This window comes from Mesoplodon densirostris, chromosome 12 (assembly GCF_025265405.1).
Source record: "Mesoplodon densirostris isolate mMesDen1 chromosome 12, mMesDen1 primary haplotype, whole genome shotgun sequence".
Classification (NCBI taxonomy): Eukaryota; Metazoa; Chordata; class Mammalia; order Artiodactyla; family Ziphiidae; genus Mesoplodon; species Mesoplodon densirostris.
Window position 1 is genome coordinate 70,678,363 of NC_082672.1, and position 19,193 is coordinate 70,697,555.

At 49.5% G+C, this 19,193-nt stretch overlaps 1 protein-coding gene across 1 annotated transcript in view; it reads right to left on the reverse strand.

Annotated features, from left to right (window-relative positions):
* Positions 1-19,193, reverse strand: part of NT5E (5'-nucleotidase ecto) — a 42,290-nt gene that overhangs the window by 5,478 nt on the left and 17,619 nt on the right. The window contains exons 3-6 of the mRNA XM_060114618.1: positions 17,718-17,906; positions 3,543-3,740; positions 2,460-2,614; positions 483-588 (exon numbers count right to left, since the gene is read on the reverse strand). Coding sequence (XP_059970601.1) covers positions 483-588; positions 2,460-2,614; positions 3,543-3,740; positions 17,718-17,906 — 648 coding nt within the window. The remainder of the gene's footprint in view (positions 1-482; positions 589-2,459; positions 2,615-3,542; positions 3,741-17,717; positions 17,907-19,193) is intronic.

Below are 19,193 nucleotides of genomic sequence, written 5' to 3' on the forward strand. Positions count from 1 at the left end.
TGTAAATGCACTAAAGGAACGTATCCAGCCCTTTTTTCCCAGCACCTAAGATGGGCAGTTTTTTTTGGCCATGCCGCATGGCATGTGGGATCTTAGTTCCCCGACCAGGGATGGAACCCGTGCCCCCTGCAGGGGAAGCGCAGAGTCCTAACCACTGGACCTCACCGCCAGGGAAGTCCCAAGACTGTCAGTTCTGTCCTCCTCTTTCCGGATGGCCAGGTGGAGGCCGTCACTAGTTTGCACACATCAGCAACCATTTGCGTTTTGCTCTGTGAGTCAGACGTTTAGCTAAACCTTGGCGCCAGTAAGGCTAGCTGCCCCCTCTGTGAGCAAATGCATCCAAGAACACACAAGCCTGTGTGCGCCCTTCAGGTGGGGCACTGACTCGAGGGGCCGAAGGGCCTGGCACGGTGGGGGGGTCCTGGGGGACTGGTCAGACAGCACGCCGAGCTGAGGCCGGGGGCCGGGAGCCGGGAGCATACCGTTGTTCCGCTCGTCAATGGGCGACCGGATGCCACCTCCGTTTAAAATGCACATGGACACGTGGTTCCAGGACATCTCATCCGGGTGTCTCAGGTTGTTGTTAATCTGCAACAGCAGCATGAATTTACACACGTTATTCTGGGTCCTCCTCCTTAGGGTCAGTGCCTGGAACTTGGTTAGCTGCACCGGGCAAATAAAGCTGCTGTTCCCCTGCTCCTGTGTGTGCCCGGAGCTTTCTCAAGTGTAATTCATCAGAACTAGTTTTACGCTCTGAGAAGCAAACCTCAGATACTGTGACCAGTCCCAGGTCAGACTCTTGAGTAGCCAGTAGCCCTGAGCCCCTCTCCTAAGACCCCTGCAACCCGCCAGGCCAGGGGCCCTTAGCAAAGCCAGCACTTGAAGTAGGAGGAAGGGGCTTCTGTGCAGACGGACCCACGGGGCTGCTCCCCCCGGGCCTCCTCCAGGGCAGGACCCACATTTGCTCCTGAGGGCGGAGCCCAGAAGCCTTTCAACTCCAGACCTCAGGCCACAAAGGACCCTGGCATCCATGTCTAGGTCCCCAGCCAGTTCCCAAGTTGGCAATTTTGTAGACAAGAGAGAGACGGGGGAGCCCCTGAAACGGGGGGGGGGGGAGTCAGTTTCATTCTTCCTTTTCTTTTACAAAACATATGTTTAGTTACAAGAAATAAAACGAATTACATTCTCATTTGAAAAAATATGATGGTGGAAGAGGTGAGGGAGACACAGGGCCACAGGGCGGCTATTAGGGCAGCACAGCTGCGGTGTTCCTGGTGCTTAGCGGGAGAAGGGACTCATCCTCGCTCTGTTAGGTAAGCCCTGCTAGAGCCGGGGGTGTTTCCTTCCAGACCCGCCTCTGCACACTCACAACTCTGGCTTCTCATTAGCTGCTTGTCTCGCACTGACCGTGCGATGCTGAGCCTCCAGGACTTGTCCCACCTTGGGAAGCGTGAGTGTCGTCATTTACTTGGCAGACATTTACTGAGTGTGGCTGCATCCCAGGTACCGGGCACCCGGCACCGAGCTGAGCCCAGACAAAGGAACAGCCTCCTGGGTGCCCCTGGGCATGGTGAGTCCCAGCTGGAGACCTCGGCTCGGCACGGCCCTCCCTGGGGGGCTGCCCGCAGACAGGTGAACAGACGGGTGCTTTTGGTGTGGGATCTTGCTCCAACATGGGACTTATTATTCTTGTGATAACTGCTTTGCTTGTGAAGGTGGTTCACACAAGGCCGAGTTCTCTGGGGTCCAGAGGACAGATCAGTGAAACACACGCTGGCCTAGTTAGGCCCAGGCAGACGCATTTAATTCTATGTCTACTTCTTGGGAGGAGCAGTTTGTGGATTCAGGTCATCTTACCAAAGGAAAGCAACATCCAATATTCAGACACCTAAGATGAGCACCTTGAAATAAAGGCTTCTGTCCTTTTTTTCTTTGGCTGCACTGCACAGCATGCAGAACTCACCTGACCAGGGATCGAACCCGCACCCCCTGCAGTGGAAGCATGGAATCTTAACCACTGGACCGCCAGAGAAGTCCAAGGCTGCCGTTCTTGTAAAGCAATAAAGGGATGGCCCACTGGTCTGGTTCGGGCACCTTCCCAAGGTACTCAGTGTGATTACACGCCAAGCTTTTGTCTGGGGACTAATTTTTTTTGGTTTTTTTGCGGTACGCGGGCCTCTCACTGTTGTGGCCTCTCCCGTTGTGGAGCACAGGCTCCGTACGCGCAGGCTCAGCGGCCATGGCTCACAGGCCCAGCCGCTCCGCGGCATATGGGATCTTCTCAGACTGGGGCACGAACCCATGTCCCCTGCATCGGCAGGCGGACTCTCAACCACTGCGCCACCAGGGAAGCCCTGGAGACTAATTTTTAAAAGTCCTCAATTCTGTAACTATCGGGTTGTCCGTCCTCGTATCCTCCCTCCCTAGGCACGGGCCCTGCTCTCCTGTGGACCACTCACCACAGCATCACAAATCAGGTTGCCCATGTTGCATTCTCGAAAGCGGCATGACTGAGTGGTGCCATCCAGGTAAACAATTGTTTTCCCCAGTTCCTGGGTCGAGTAATTTTCTAATTTTATCCTCCATTTGTTAATGTCTGCTTTTATGCTTGGATCTAGAAGAAAACAAACAAATCAGCCTGCAGTTAAAGCCTAAATGTTGGAGAAAGGCTCAAACGTCATTCAGCTCACCTGGCGTGAGTACACAGTTCTTTACCGTATTTGTGTTCCTTTTGATTTTGACTGGGAAATTGCCTTAGGAACCTCTATTCCGTTTCCTGGGAGTACGACCCAGCTTGGATCTTAAAGACGTGCCAAGTAAATCAGCATCAACTGGTCACATCTGAATGAGTGTCTGCTGGCCCACCGGGGAGGGCATTAGTGGTGGGGAGACGATGAGAGGCCCAAGGGCAGGTATAAAGGGCTGACACGTCCGGCTACAGGGTCCCGGCCCCTCCCTCTGGCTCTCCAGGGCCCCTGGTCACCGGTCCTTCCCTGTCTGATCACGGTAAGCAGGAAAGGGCAGGCGAGAGAGAAGCACAGAGGGTGTTCATGTACCCTGTATGAAATGCATGACATGAAACGTCTTTTCATTTTGATTCCCAGATCAAAAAGTAAGAAAGACACACACGCGTTTGATGACCTGAAGCCCATGGAGACTGGGCTGCTTGCCCGGGCACACCGCTCCTGGTGGTGGGGCTGGGTGGAGCCCCGCTCACCCAGCCCGAACCCCTTTGCCCCAGCAATCAGCTCTCCTCTGGACATGGGCCAAGAGTGGCTCTCCTGCGCCAGGGTGAAGCTGGAAAAGACACGAGGCAGCGACAGTGTCTGATGCTGAGAGGGCTTGGAGGAGCACATGGGGCTTTTGCAATTCGTGTGTGTTTTAAATCTCCTTATCCATGAAGAGGGTAGAGTAAACTCAAGGGAGAAGCTCAGGTCTTCAAAAACATTGTCCTGAAACATGAACCAGAAAAGAAAAAGAAAAAAAAAAATCCAGCCATCAGATCTTTGCATTGGTGGATCACTGCCCTGAGTTTCACGTACCTTCCAGAATGCTGCTGTTGAGAAGGATGGGATTTCCATGTGAAGTGATGACGTTTCCTTTTTCATCAAACTCAACCTTCAAGTAGCCTAGGTATTTGCCAAAAGCATAGGCCTGGACCACGGGAACCTGCCGTCCGTCATCGGACGTGACTATGAATGGGTACTGCCCCGCTGGCACCTCTTTGGAAGGTGGAGTGCCTGCAATGAAAGATCCAAAGTTGATCAAGTAGACCCTTGTTCGCGGACGGCCGGGAGCCTGCAGGCCGCCGGCCAGGTGACTGCGAATTCTGAACTGACGATTTGCCAGCTGCTGCTCTACACAGCTGGTCTTTCAGAGCCCGGCTCGGGCATCTGCCCCTGTTTCCGAATGCTTTTGGCACGTGAATCCTTCCATTCTCAACCCAGCAGGGGTTGCTAAGCTCTTGCTAAGTCCTGGGCACCGTGCCCGGTGCTATGTGGCATACAAAGATGTGACGCTGCTAAGACTGTCCCGCCTCCATCCTGACCCCGGCTCCAATCTCACCAGCCGGGTGGAGCAGCCAAGCCACTTCACCTCACTGTGCTTCAGTTTCCCCATCTGTAAAATGGGCAAAATAATGGGTTATTGCTGCCATCCTGGGCTTGGCAGTGCCAATTTCAAAGCACTCAGGCGGCGGACTCTTGTGGCTACTGAGTCTTCCCTGGTGGCGGAGTCCTTCTGTGTGGGGGGAACGTGTCGGAGTCCCCGGTTTGGTGCTCCAGTGCTGTCGGGCCTCGGCGACGTGCCGAGGGGTGCTCCGGGCGAGAGAGGGGCGGGGGGACGGCGGGTGCACAGGCAAGCTGTGGGCAGTGCCGACTCCTGAGGTCCAGTGTCTCACGGTGACCTCTAGAAAGGGTCTGCTCTTCACTGGGCCCAGAAAACCCCATACAATCATGCAAATCGAGCGGTTCAAATCTTCGTGTTCACTTTAAGGACACTCGTGAAACTGCCCAGGCCAAAAGCCACCAAGTATCTGAAGGATGTCACTTTACAGAAGCAATGTGTGCCATTCCATCATTCCAATGGTGGAGTTGGTAGGTGCGCCCAGGCCAAACAGTGGGGCCAGACGCAGGGTCGGTGGCCCCCAAAAGGTGCTGAATTGTCACTGTACACGCTCAAAAATGCAGAGAGTAATGCTGAGCTTAAGGGCTTAGATGTAGATTCTCTGGTCATGGAGCACGTTCAAGTGAACAAAGCCCCCAAGATGCGATGCAGGATTTACAGAGCTTGTGGTCAGATCAACACGAGCTCTCCCTGCCACACTGAGATGATCCTTCGTGAAAAAGAACAGACTGTTACTAAACCAGAAGAGGAGGTTGCACAGAAGAAAAAGATACCCCAGAAAAAACTGAAGAAACAAAAACTTATTACCCGGGAATAAATGCCACAAAAAAATGCAAATAAAAGTAAAAGAAAAAAAAAGGCAGGGCCTCCCTGGTGGCGCAAGTGGTTGAGAGTCCGCCTGCCGATGCAGGGGATACGGGTTCGTGCCCCGGTCTGGGGGGATCCCATATGCCGCGGAGCGGCTGGGCCCGTGAGCCATGGCCGCTGGGCCTGCACGTCCGGAGCCTGTGCTCCGCAACGGGAGAGGCCACAACAGTGAGAGGCCCACATACCGCAAAAAGAAAAAAAAAAAAAAAAAAAGGCAAAATAACAATTCCTATTTCACAGGAATGTTGAGAGGATTAAACATTTAAACTCTCTTGCTGGGACTTCCCTGGTGGTCCAGTGGCTAAGACTCCGTGCTCCCAATGCAGAGGGCCCGGGTTTGATCCCTGGTCAAGGAACTAGATCCACGTGCCACAACTAAGTGTTCGCATGTCACAACTGAAGATCCTGTATGCCGCAACTAAGACCCGGCACAGCCAAATTAAAACAAAACAAAACAAACTCTCTTGCAGACTGCCTGGCACAAAATAGATACTCAATAAATGTGGATTTCTTTCCCCCATGAGGGAATGGCAACCTCTAGAAACCCTAGACACACACTCCAGAGCTTAGACTCTTTAGTGGAAGATCAGCAGAAATGACAAGAAATTAACACAACATTATAAATCAACTATACTCAATAAAAAATAGAAATGACAAAAGGCCATCCTTAGGTTTTGTTGCTGAGTTCTGTGTCCCCTCGGGTGCCTTGAGGAAGAGCCACATTCACCGGGGCGGCCGACCGGCACACACACCTCCCGCCCCAGCCAGATCGCAGACCTGCCGGGTTCTGCTGAGTTCTGTCTCAAAGGGGAGCCCTGGCGTGAGCCTGGGAGCCACTTATCTCAAAGGGGAGCCAGAGGCTGAGTCCCATCCCAGCACGGCCTCCCGGACACACGCCGTGTGAGGGTGGGAGCCCGGCACTCGGAGCATGAGCCCTGGGCTCTGATCACCTGGCACGTTTCAGTTCTGCAGCTGCACCCCTCCTCTGGGTGCCCTGTACTTCCCATCTCACCTCCGGCGAGAGCGGGATCTCATCTGGGCTGTTCTGCGTCAGAGACTATAGAACAGACACCCTTGACCCACTACTCGTTCTATCACCTCCCTCTGCACACCCACTACCAGCGCTTCCTATCAGATGTTCACTGATTGCCCGGAGAGCTTCAGCTTGTGTTGGTTCCTCACTGGACCAGTTACGAGAGTCAGCCAGGAGCCAGCCCCGGGCTAGATCTCATTTAATCCTCCAGGCATCCCACGAGGCCGCTCCTATTATTATCCCCACACTGTAGACCGGAAGACCAGTTGTCACAGGCATGTGTCCATGGTCACGCAGCTGGTATGGGAAGGAGGGCGGGTTGAAAAGCAGGGCTGTGAGGCACCGGAGCTTGTGTTCTCTCCACCACCCAACACAGCCTCCGACGTGCTGTTCTCAGAGGGCCCGCAAGAGCTGGTTTCCAAAGGACACTCACCAAAGCAGGTGCAAGCCCAGGGGCTGCACCTTTGTGCCCCAAGCTGTGTCTGGGCTCCCCTTTTCACTGAAGACATTATGTTGTACACCTGGGTTTATGAAACACCCAGTCCTGCCTTGCTCCCGAGTCAAAAGCAGCCCCGTTGGCTCAGTAACCCCAGAACAGAAGAGCTGCAAATACCAACAGTTCACCAGCAGGAAACACTCATAGCTGTGGCCCATCTTAATTTCCCGTGGTCTTACTTCCTCTGGATAAAGAAGAAAGCCTTGGAATTTTATTTTTACAAAAGCACGGACTTGAGATCCAGTGCAGGCCGTGTCCCATCTCCATTGGCACAGGCTCACGGGTGGCCGGCAGATGGTGGCTGTGACTGCCATAGATGGTCTGATGCATTGCAGAGTAGCATTCCGTTTTGTGGTGGTCCTTGGGCAGACTTGGAGCCTGGCCTTTACTTCAGGGGACGGGGATGTGGCAGCCCCCTAACCTTCTCAGCTGGGCACGGTTAGGGAAGGTGGTTCCTCCTCTGAGCCCAGAGAAGCCTGGCAACGTGCAGTTCCAAGTATGTCCACAAGGTGGCGCGCAACACCTCGTCCAGGAGGAACAGGCCCTACATCTGTTTCAGAAAGGGGTCTGGCAGATTCCTGGAAACCCAAGAGAAGGGCAAGCCTGGCTTTTTTAGCCTTTATTTTTTCTGCCTTCCATAAATGTATCTGAGTTTAAACAGAACGTAAAAATTCGGAATCGAACTATGGGGTCAGATGCCTCATCAGATCAGCTTGCTGTTTACAAACAGGAGCTACCAACCCCGGCTCCTGTAGGACAGGGGACTTTCTCCGGTGCTGAAAGGCCTTGAAGAACAAAAGATGTGTCATCTTCATCTCGGATGGACTTCATCGGGGACAAGGAGGACGTTTCCCACGTGGCTGAGGCAATAGCCAGTCTAGTTTGGCTCCAGTCTGCGTTCCCCACAGCTGGGCCCTCTCTCCGCTTCCTGTCCACTTGGCAACCCCAGAAAACCACTGGCAGAGAAAGCAATCCAGGGCTTCCGAGTCCCCACAGCACTCCATTCAGCCACAGAGGCTCACGCCCCAGATCGCCTCTCCACACACAGAGCCACAGATCTGTCTTTAGAAACGCAGCCTGTCCTCTTGGCAGGGGAAAAATTGTTTACCAGAACTCTATTCCAGCCTTTTGGCAAATTAGTCCTCTTGGAAGCAAGCCTTGGAGGAGCCAGGAGCTGTGGGCTGACATTTAGAGCTGGTAACAGGGCATTCCCTAGAACAGGGAGGGTGTCTGAGGGAACGAACAGCAGCCCCTCAGGAATGTGGGCGTTCCCAGCGCCTGCCCAGCTGATACGGAGCAGGGCCCTGTGGGACTCCTGGGCACAAGGCTCCTTGCTTGGCACCTGGCAAACAAACGCTGCCCTTACCTTCACTACAAGCCGGTGTCAGTGGATTGGCTTTTCTGCATGGCGGGTGAGCAGACCCACATTCGGTTGGAGAGCAACACTACAATTTTTGACATGAGCATCATAGCCTATCAGACCCACGTGATGTGGCCCAGCTTCATCTGGACCCTCCACCCTGCACTTCAGCAATCTTAGTTTCTCCCATTCCTAGACCACACCCGCCTCCATAGTCATGAATATAGAGTAAGCCCTGGAACCAGAGGCCCACAGGCAAATTATTTACATCTTTTTGTTTCAGTTTATTCATCTATAAAAGGAGAAAATAACAATACCTGCCTTAGAGGTTGTTTCGAGAATTAAAGAAGTTAATGCAGCACGTGAAGCCTGACTCAAGTAAATGCTCAATAAAGGTTAGCGATAGTTATTTACCAAGTTACCTCCTGGACATTTTTCTGATATTAGCCAAACGTCAGTTCCTCAGGAGAACACTCTCTGATGATTCCCCAGACGTGGTCAGGCCCTCCGATACCTGCTCTCCCAGCATTGTGTACTTCTCCCTTCACAGCATGCTTTGTAATTACATATAATATGATTGATTTCTTTGCATACTTAAAAAAAAATCTGACCGGCATCAGGATCCCTTTCAAGCCAGTAAGTTCCATGAGGGCAGAGGCTGCTGTGTCTCTGGGGCTGGCCCAGCACATAGTAGGTAGGCAATAAATGTTGAACGACTGATTTTAAGTGGTTTAGCCCACAGTTTTCCAGAGATCAGACAAGATTTACATGCCCTTCCTGTGGAGGAATCCATATGTCAAGGGGAGTCATGCCCCATCCCCCAACTCCCCTCCATTCAATTTCCTCAACTAATGAGCTGGGTGGGGCTCATACAGCTGAACACCCGCTTGTCGAGAGAAAGGGTTTTGGTACCAGCTCCCTTTTAATCTTGTTTCACAACCTTGGGAGAGACTTTTAACTCCTGGGACCTAAATTTATTTCCTGTACTTGTAAAACAAGAGATTTGATAGTGTTTGACACCAAAAGTGGTTTAATTTTTTTTTTTTTTTAAGTTATGAGCATCTTTCACATGCAGGAAGTCTTGTGGCATTGCAAGCCATGAAGTAGGCTGGCCAAGATGCCCTTTTCCCCCCGGGCAGTCAGGCCAACTGCTGTCAAAAGGTGTTCCGCAACCAGAGGGGTGAGTCACTGTCTCCTCACCCAGCTCTGTACCCGACCCTGATACACAGGCTGTCATGTGTCCTCCAGGGAACTCAAGGGGCCACTGACATTCTCCATATTGGGACTGTGTCCCTCTGTTTTATACGTGCTTCGATATACTGCCCACATTCTGGCTCTTGGACATTCAGTGATGACCGGAAGGTCTAACAGTGATGATGTATCTTCAAGTGGTACCCAGAGTGGGCATAAACTCTCATGAAGTCCAATCCGGGTTGTCTGCCTGTACCCAGTCCTGACTGGCTGGGGTAAATAAGAGACCCCGGCAGGGTGGGAACGGGTTCACAGACATTCACTCACTCAACAAACACCTCCAAGCTCCAACAAGTGCCCAGTGTGTGGGACTCCACTGTCCCGTGGAGCCAGGCCTGAGGGCTTCGCTTCGTCTTTGTGAGGCCTGGAGAAGCCACTCACTGGGGAAAGAGCAGGGGATGGAGTGATACCCCACACTGTCCATCACCCTCTTCTCTTCACGGAGGATCTAAGCCAGGGTGACTATCCTTCCAGACACCAGACTTCCCATTCGCTTTTTACCTTATAGAACAGGGTTTTATATAAAAATTAAAAACAAAATCATAACAGTGCAGCCATCCCCTGGTTCCATCACTGTGGCCTGTTAAAATGCAAAGTCCAAAGGAATGGGCTGGAGAGAGAGAGACTGATTTTCATCTTAACATGCTTTGCAGTTCCATCTGAAATTAAAAAGGAGGTCCACAGGACCATGAATTGATGTAAACCTGATATTCTGTTTTAGGGAATATCAGCATTTAGCTGGACAGGGCATTCCAGAGTGGTTCTGTACCCTGGGAAATGCTAGGTGTTTCTATTCAGTGAGGTTCTGAACTGCTGATTTCCACAAAGCATTAGCTTCGGCCACAGTGGCGGGCAGTGGAGCACACGATGCACAATTCAAATGGGCTCATCTCAGAACCTGGAGGACTTCTGGTGGGGAAGCCTGAAGCTCTGCTTCCACAACATGACAGACGATTTGGAAATTTCCTTTCACGTGAGACGTCAAAACTGACAACCGTATGAGTTTCTAGGCTTGGGGGAAATTCATAAACTGAGGACAAGAGATCTGAGTGAGGCACAGCCAGGCTGCTTGGGACAAAGCACTGCATTCCCAGGTTCTTATCTTTTAAAAGTAAGAAGATACATTTGGTCCTTTGTGTATTTAGCTCAGATTCTCAAATTGAGTATATGCCTCTCATTTTTAAAAAATGTAACACATATATTTATAAGAGTTCAAGTTGTGAAAGTAACCAGATCAGGCCCAAGATGGAGCCGCTCATGCTAAGATTCCCATCAGCAAACCAGAGCTCAGCTGTGCTTCTGCGTGTCTCTCCCAGAACAGGCAGGCCCGGTGCTCCCAGCCCCTCAGGCCCATGCCACACAGGCTCCAAGACCTCCCTGCGCTCCACAGAAGGGAAGTTAACCATCAGCAATGCCCAGGGCAACTTCCTTGTTTCTGCTCCCTTTGGTCTCTAAGACCCTCTGGCCTCCTAGAGCTCTTCCGAGCCCCCTTTTCTCTGCCAGATCGGATGCTGCGCCACCCATGAATTGCCAAATAAAAGCCTACTGATCAGTACGTTGTCTGTGGAAAATTTTCTTTTAATAAACTTTAGGATTAATGGTTCGGTTTCTAGGGTTTAAGAGAGGTTAAAATTTTTTTCTTTTTTATCAAAGTAAAACTAGCATGACAATATTTGGCAATTGGAGAAGAAAAATTTAATTGCAGTCCCACCCCTCCATGGCAATAACCAATATAATTTCTGTGAATTAAAAAATGTATATATGTATGAAGAGAACAGACTTGTGGTTGCCAAGGGGGAGGGAGGGTGTGTGAGGGAAGGATTGGGAGTTTGGGATTAGCAGACGCAAACTAGTATATATAGATGGATAAACACAAGGTCCTACTGTAGGGCACAGGGAACTATATTTAATATCCTGGGATAAACCATAATGGAAAAGAATATGAAAAAGAATGTATATATGTATAACTGAACCACTTTGCTGTACAGCAGAAATTAACACAACATTGTAAATCAAGTATACTTCAATTAAAAAAAATATATGTAGGGCTTCCCTAGTGGCGCAGTAGTTAAGAATCTGCCTGCCAATGCAGGGGACACGGGTTCAAGCCCTGGTCCGGGAAGATCCCACGTGCCATGGAGCAACTAAGCCTGTGTGCCACGACTACTGAGCCTGCGCTCTAGAGCCCATGAGTCACAACTACTGAGCCCACATGCCACAGCTACTGAAGCCCATGTGCCTAGAGCCTGTGCTCTGCAACAAGAGAAGCCACCGCAATGAGGAGCCCGTGCACCGCAACAAAGAGTAGCCCCCGCTTGCTGCAACTAAAGAAAGCCCGCACGCAGCAACAAAGACCCAACTCAGCCAAAAATAAATAAACAAAAACAAACAAATAAATAATAAATAAAATATGTATGCATGGATAGCAAAGAGGGGGAAATGGGTGGCAGAATCCATTCTAGGGAGAATATCATTTTCTGTCTAGTAAACACCTGTGAGAGGCCCAGGGTCTGCCAGGCTTCCCTAATGACGGTCTTGGGTCCCCGTTCCTCTCCTCCTCCCCAGGGGGAGGTGAGGCAGACCTGCCTGGAAGGCCGGGTCCCCGACAACGATGGGGACGGTGGAGCAGGGGTGCACACAAAGAGCTTGATTTTTTGCATAAAAATAGTGGGAGAAAACTTGAGTTTCAGGGGTAGCCTTGGATCAAGGGGGTGTGGACAGGAGTAAAAGGAGGGGAACCTGGAATGGGAGGAGGGCAGGCTGCGGAAGAAAGTCAGCCAGCGAGGCACGCCCTGGGGTGGCAGAGACTTGGAAGGCAGAGTCATCCCAGGCTGCACAGCAGCGGGTGCCCTGCTGTGCCTGGCCGACTTGGAAGGAAGCTGCCTCATGTGGATGGAATTCAGGGAGACTGAGAAGAAAGGGCACTCTTCCATATTTGGGTCTCTGCTGCATGGACAAGAAGAATGGTTTGAAAGAGGCAAGAACAGAGGGGATGCAAGTAAGAATGAGGACCTAAGGGACCAGGAAAAATACAGGCTCCCCAAGGAATGATCAGATTTTGGGGGGAGGGGGTGAGAAGAGCTCCAGTATTTCCCGAGTTTTGTAGGATAAAGAGTCTTTTTATTTATTCAAGGGAGGAGTGACCTCATAAATTAGTTAGGAGTTGTGAGTGTCAAGTGACTACAGTCTGGGTAATAAATGTTTGTATAGTTGTAAAAGAAAAAAAAATTGTTGGGGCTTCCCTGGTGGCGCAGTGGTTGAGAGTCCGCCTGCCAATGCAGGGGACACGGGTTCGTGCCCCGGTCCGGGAAGATCCCACATGCCGCGGAGCAGCTAGGCCCGTGAGCCATGGCCGCTGAGCCTGCGCGTCCGGAGCCTGTGCTCCGCAACGGGAGAGGCCCGCGTACAGCAAAAAAAAAAAAAAAAAAAAAAAAAAAGCTGAAGCTCAGAGTGGTTAAGTAATATGTCTGAGGTCAGACAGCCAGTAGTGACCAACCCCGGGGGGAGACTGTGGCCGTCAGAGTCCAAAGCCCTCTCCATGACCCCGTGCTGCCTGTCACAGTGAGGCTGGAAAAATGCGATCCTTCTTGAAGACCATCAAGGGGCAAACTTAGGCCACACGAATGGCAGACCCGGGAAGAGACCCGCCCTGTGGTGGGAGCAGGCTTTGGATTTCACAATATGTAGTCGGTCATCAGCTTGCCTGACAACTCAACCCTGCCGAAGGAGGTGACCCTGTTTTACAGAGCATTTGGGGTTTGGCTCACCCCACTTCGCCCTGGAAAGCAGTTTCATGAGACGTAACTAAAACTGATCAGTGTTATGTGGGCTGCAAAAATCGTTAACCAGAAGGCTCTGGCTTTGCTCCGTGAAGGAAGCTGGTGCTGAGGCTGGGCTGTGGCTGGAAGCTGACCGAGGGGTCCTGAGTAGTGACCCCTGGGACAAGTGAGTCCCTGTGCCACCAAGGACATCATCTTTGAAGTTACCGGCCACACCTCTGCCCTTTGGCTGGTTCTCCCAGCTCACTCAATAAACACACACGTCAGCAATCCTATGGCTGCCCAAAGGAAGCGGTTCTTTGTTGGAGAGTGTTTCCCTGTCCTGTGGATGTAGTAAGTAATAAGACCACTTTCTTGTTCTAAAAGACAAGATTATCTAAACTACAAGAGTGAAAATCAACGGCGAGATGAACAATGATTGCAAACCACAACCAAGTCTTTTGTCCTCACTCGCTTATTCTAACAAAGCAGGGAGGGCTCCACCCTTGCACTCGGAGTACCCGGCCGCTGGCTGCTGTGGGAAGAACAAACGCTAAGGTTTCCTGGTTTTATTTATACTTAAACTGTGAACTCCATTTGTTTTGAGAACAAAATACGGTGGTTCTTAAAATCATTTATGTTCTCTAAGTCAATGAAAAGGCTTGAATTTCATATTCAAGAAATGTGTGCCAAAATCCAGAAGCAATACAAATGAGGTACTTAATACAAAAAGCTGTTCAAATAAAGAAATCTTACTTAAAAAATAATTTTTTTTTTTTTTTTTTGGCCACGCCATGCGGCATGTGAGATCTCAGTTCCCTGACTAGGGATCAAACCCATGCCTCCAGCAGTGGAAGCAGGAAGCCCTAACCACTGGACCACCAGGGAAGTCCCAAAAGATCTTACTTTTAAAGGAGCTCCATCTGTTGGCATTCACTCAACAATCCTGGGCACCCGCCTTCCGGGTGTCAGCCAGAGACGTGGTGGTGAGTCTGTAATGGACGCTCCCAGGCTAAGGAGGAGAAGTGACACCTGCTGGGCTGGGAGGGGAGGAGGGCTCACCAGACCGAGGTTTCCGTGAGGCTGCAAGCCGCCTCGCAGAGCAATAAGGGTGAGAGAGCCTTAAGGAGAGGAGGGAGGTGGGCAGTGGGGCTGTGGGCGCGCCGCAATGCAGGATGTGACCAGGTGTCAGCCTGGGGTCCCAGAAGCGAGGTTGCTGAAAAGGAGGCGACAGTCACGAGTTGACAGGATCAAGGGACTGTGAACTTGGGTATTGGCTCCACCATCCATATAGACACCCAGCCAGGATGCAGGCAGGAGCTGGAGTGCAGAGGAAGACAGGACGTTGGGTGCTAAATTCTTGGTGACACTGGGGAGGGGCTTAGGTGACAGTGATAAGGGGGGAGACAGGGTAACCAGGAGGTGTGAGCCTCAAAGGAGCTGGAGGTATAAAGGAAATCACTGCAGTAACCTAAGGAAGTTAGAGAGTATTCTACCAAGAAATGTTTTACTTCCCCAAATTCCCGAAAGTAAGCAATCAGGCTCTTGGCATGGATGCCTTTCTAGGGAGCAGGGTGTTTGAATAGAAGGGATCATAGACTTCACGCTTGTAACTCCTTAACTGCAGATGGAGGAAAGGACGGACATCTACACTCACCAAGGCCACAGCAAATTAGATGGGCTTGCATGATCCAAAATTCAGTTAAAACAGCGGGAGTCAAACAGAGCGACAGCGTCTCAGGAGCCTGTCTGCCTTCAAGGGTCACACACAGAGGAGAGTCCCCTGGTACACCTGCCACATCTTTCAACCTGCACACACTTTACTACTTCTTTGTCCAAAGGCAACAGCATGGACCAGTTCCTTAACTCTAGGATTTAAATCCTTTAGAAGTCTGCATTCTAGCCCTCATCCTTGCAGCTCTGACATTTTGCAAGCCTGGACGGGGAAGTCCTCTCCTCTTCATCCCAACGTGAGAATGGTCAGGCAATACCAGGGTTGTCTGGTCTGCGTGTGCATAGTGGCTGTAATCCAGAGAACATGCAGGGGCTTCACTATTTGGAGGGGAACCGTCCATGTGCTATTTTGGTCGTGCCCCACTTAAAGCTGAGGTTTTAAAAATATGGACTGGTTACAAGACAATGAACCTTATTTAACAGGTAGTCACCAGCACTTTCAAAAAATTAAATAACAGAACAGAAAATATCAGGGGCAATCCCGAGACTTTGTGGAATTCTCTTTCAGGTGAGTGTGTTTGTGTGTGTTGAGTCCTGTGTGTGTGCTGAAATGGTTCTCAGCAAGATTTAAAATTCCAAAAGATGTATTATTTTAACCCTAATTTGATTAACCAATCATATTTAACTTTATGCTAATTCCAAAGGCAATTCAGCGGAGGGTTGTTTTTTGTTGTTGCTTTGTTTGTTTTTCAAGGCTGGGAAAATTTATTTAAACAAGCAAATATGCCTCATCCTCTACTGTGTCCTGGAATTACCTTTAATTGTTAAGTTCATTCCTCACAATGATGAATATCCAAATTGAATATTTTCATGAGAACAAGTTTAATCGTCGTAAGCAATCATGAAATGTGAGATAAATGACAAAGCCTCTACAGGCAGTTTTTTCCAGAGACTGTAATTATCTACTTTAAGGTTTATGGATAAGCAAATTGTAAGTTTTATCCTCAAATCCTTCTTTCATCCAGTCATTCATCATTCACTAAATTCATCTCCTTACCAAAAGGCACATTCTCTTTTGCAGGATTTCATTGGAGCGTCGTCACTAACATTCTGAAGCGAAGCTAACAGGTTCAGAGAGGGTGACTACTCAAGGTCCTTCAAGTGGAACAGGAATAAGGACTTCCGACCCAATACTGTGTTTCTTTATTTCTTTTTTTTTTTAATAATTTGTGTCTCTTTTTCTCATTGTAAAAGCGACATGCATTCATCATTTGAAAATACTCAAAGGTGCTAAGAAGAAATTAAAAATTACCCGTACTCTCTTCTTAGAACTTTTAACAGGTTTGGACATTTCTTACTGTTTTGGGGTTTCTTTTTTTTTTTTTTTTGCGGTACGCCGGCCTCTCACTGTTGTGGCCTCTCCCACCGCGGAGCACAGGCTCCGGAGGCGCAGGCTCAGCGGCCATGGCTCACGGAACCAGCAGCTCCGCGGCATGTGGGATCTTCCCGAACCGGGGCACAAACCCGTGTCCCCTGCATCGGCAGGCGGACTCTCAACCACTGCGCCACCAGGGAAGCCCTGTTTTGGGTATTTTTAATTGCTGCTTTTATAAAAATAGGATCGCCTGAGATAGCTCACATCGAGATGGGCGAAGCAGCAACCTCTCCAAGGGGGAGGGTTGTTCCCCACCGAAGTAGTCCTTCCCAGAGCTGATAGAAGCCAGTTCCAGCAGGCTCTCCTGCTCGTCTTCCTTTTCTTGAAAATACTTTAAAGCCCCATGAAGCAGTGGTTGGGGCAGGGAGAGGGCATGGTGGGAAAGACTCACTGAGCCGGACCCAAACGTTTTGCGACAGTATAGGTTCAAATGGGGAAAAAAAAGAATTAGACTTTTCCTAACTAAAACTACCTGATACCAAGGGAAGAGAGGGAGGGAGGGAGGGAGAGAGAGGGAGAGAGGGAGAGGGAGGGAGGGAGGGAGGGAGGGAGGGGGAGAGAGAGAGAGAGAGAGAGAGAGAGAGAGAGAGAGAGGGAGACATGTGGAAGGATGGAGGGAAGATGGGAAGGAAGAAAAGAGAGAGGGAAAGGAAGGAGGGAGAGGAGGAGGGAGGGATGGAGAGAGGGGAAGGGAGGGGAGGGGGGAAGAAATCGGGGGAGGAGAGAGTGGTCGCAAGAGCACGGGGGCCTGTGGCTTCTGGGGCACCACAGTCCTGGGATGCTGCGGGGTTAGGGCTTGAGCCCAGAGTTCCAGCTTCTGCCACCTGTGAACCTACCAATCAAGTCCTGTCACCTTGAGCTGTGAAGGCCTTATTTACATTATGTTGTTTGTGCTTAAAATTTTTATACGGCATGTTGCTTTTTGATGTACAATGACTTTTAGTTGGGCCTCAGTAACCTTTTATATATTTGAATGTGTATGTTATATATATTTATAATTTACATAAATAAATGGAATTGCCACACTCATGAAACCAATAAATTACTCTTAGTAATGTCTCTTTGCATGGAGGCAACCTAAATGTCCATCAGCAGATGAATGGATAAAGAAGATGTGGTACATATACACATTGGAATACTATTCAGCCATCAAAAAGAATGGAATAATGCCAATTGCAGCAACATGGATGGACCTAGAGATTATAATACTAAGTGAAGCAAGTCAGACAGAGAAAGACAAATATCATATGATATCACTCATATGTGGAATCTAATTTAAAATGATATAAATGTGCTTATTTACAAAACAGAAATAGACTCACAGACATGGAAAACAAACTTATGGTTACCAAAGGGGAAAGCAGGGGAGGGACAAATTCAGAGTTTGCGATTAAAATACACACTACTACGTATAACGTAGATAACCAACAAGGACCTACTGAATAGCACAGGGAACTCTACTCAGTATCTTGTAATAACCTATAATGGAAAAGAATCTAAAAAAGAAGGTACATATACATATAACTGAATCACTCTGCTGTAAACCTGAAACTAACACAAACTTGTAAAACTGTATTTCAATAAAATTTAAAAAAAAATCTCTTTGAGTAAGATTTATACATGTTACCACTCAGTGTGCATCACCTATGTACATTATTACATGCATACATTATACTATATATGTAACGTATATTATCTAGCCCTCCCGCTGCCATTACCTGTGTAAAGAAACGTGTTGGAATGTCCTCCCACCACTACGTCCACGCCCTTCACTTTCTGAGCGATGAGTTTATCCATTTCAAAACCAGAATGTCCCAGGGCAATAATTTTGTTCACATTTAGAGTTTTTAGCTTATCTACTTCAGGTTGCAATGCAGCGATTTCATCTTCAAATACTAAATTCGTTCCTAAGGAAGAAAATAAATATGGACATTTATTGACAACAATTTTTATTATATTGCTTATTGTACAAGCATACCAAATAAAAACACCTTAATCTCCTAAAGCTCTTAAATTACTAAGACCAAAACTTACGTATACATTCAGTATAAAATCTCTACAAAGCCAATAAAAATTCACATCAATATGCTCAGCTGCATTCGCTTAATGTTGCATTGGTTTAAGGTTGTGGATGATATTATGCTGCTGAAATTCCGACAGTGAGGAGGCTTCAGATTTGGAATCTCTCTATTTTTTTACATCTATTTGTGTATTTAGACTTCCACCAGGCCAGTGCAGAGCGTGGCTGAGCACATAAGCAGGATGGGCTGTATCTATGCCAAGTCACTATGCTGCACACCTTAAACCCATACAGGTGCTGGATGTCAATCATATCTCAATAAAACTGAAAAAAACCAACCAGATTAGCTACTCTACGGCTTTGTTTGCAAGTTCAATATAATCAGTCTTCACACTTGAAACTCTGTCAGCAATTAGCCCTTGAATGCCAGTCGTACGACATCATTGACAACTCTGTCTTGTCCACTGGCTAAGGCCAGCATTAGAGCATCACGGAGCTCTGATTAGACGGCAGCGGGCGGGGGGTGTCTCATCCAAGGACTGCCGGCCCTGGGAGCGTGCGCATCCTTCCCTGGAGGCTCGCCCCGCACGCGGTGGGAGCGGAAGCTTGCCCGCTGGTGCACCTGGTGAGTGTGGGTGTGACTGCCCAGCCGGGCGCTCTGTGTGTCGCAGGCACGTGCTGTGGCCAAACCCCAGCGCGGCTAGAGGGCTTATGGCTCTGACTGGCACACGGGTGACTGCAAACACAGACACGCTGCCCTGAAGTCACATCCGGCTGCCTGTGACTCGGGATCCTCTAGAGGATCCAGATTCCCTTATGCAAATATCTCAGAACCATCTCTCAAATGAAAATGCCGAAACAGGAATCAGTCTCGTAACGACCTTTCGAAACCCAGGAGTCTGCCACCTCCAGTGTGAAAAGTATTCAACTCTCTAAGGAGCTACAGGACCGTTAAACTCATCCCTCATGATGCCGTGGGGTTTGGGGGTCTCCGTGTGCTCCAGTGGGGAACTCTGGAGTCTCTTGTATCGGTCAAGCCAACACGTGCCAATGAGCACATAAAGTACACAGCATGGCTGATGGCAAGGCCGGGGGCATCCCAGACGGACGGCCTGAAAACGAGTGGCTCACAGATGTGGGGTGGGACCCCCAGTGCTGTTACTAACTCACAGGC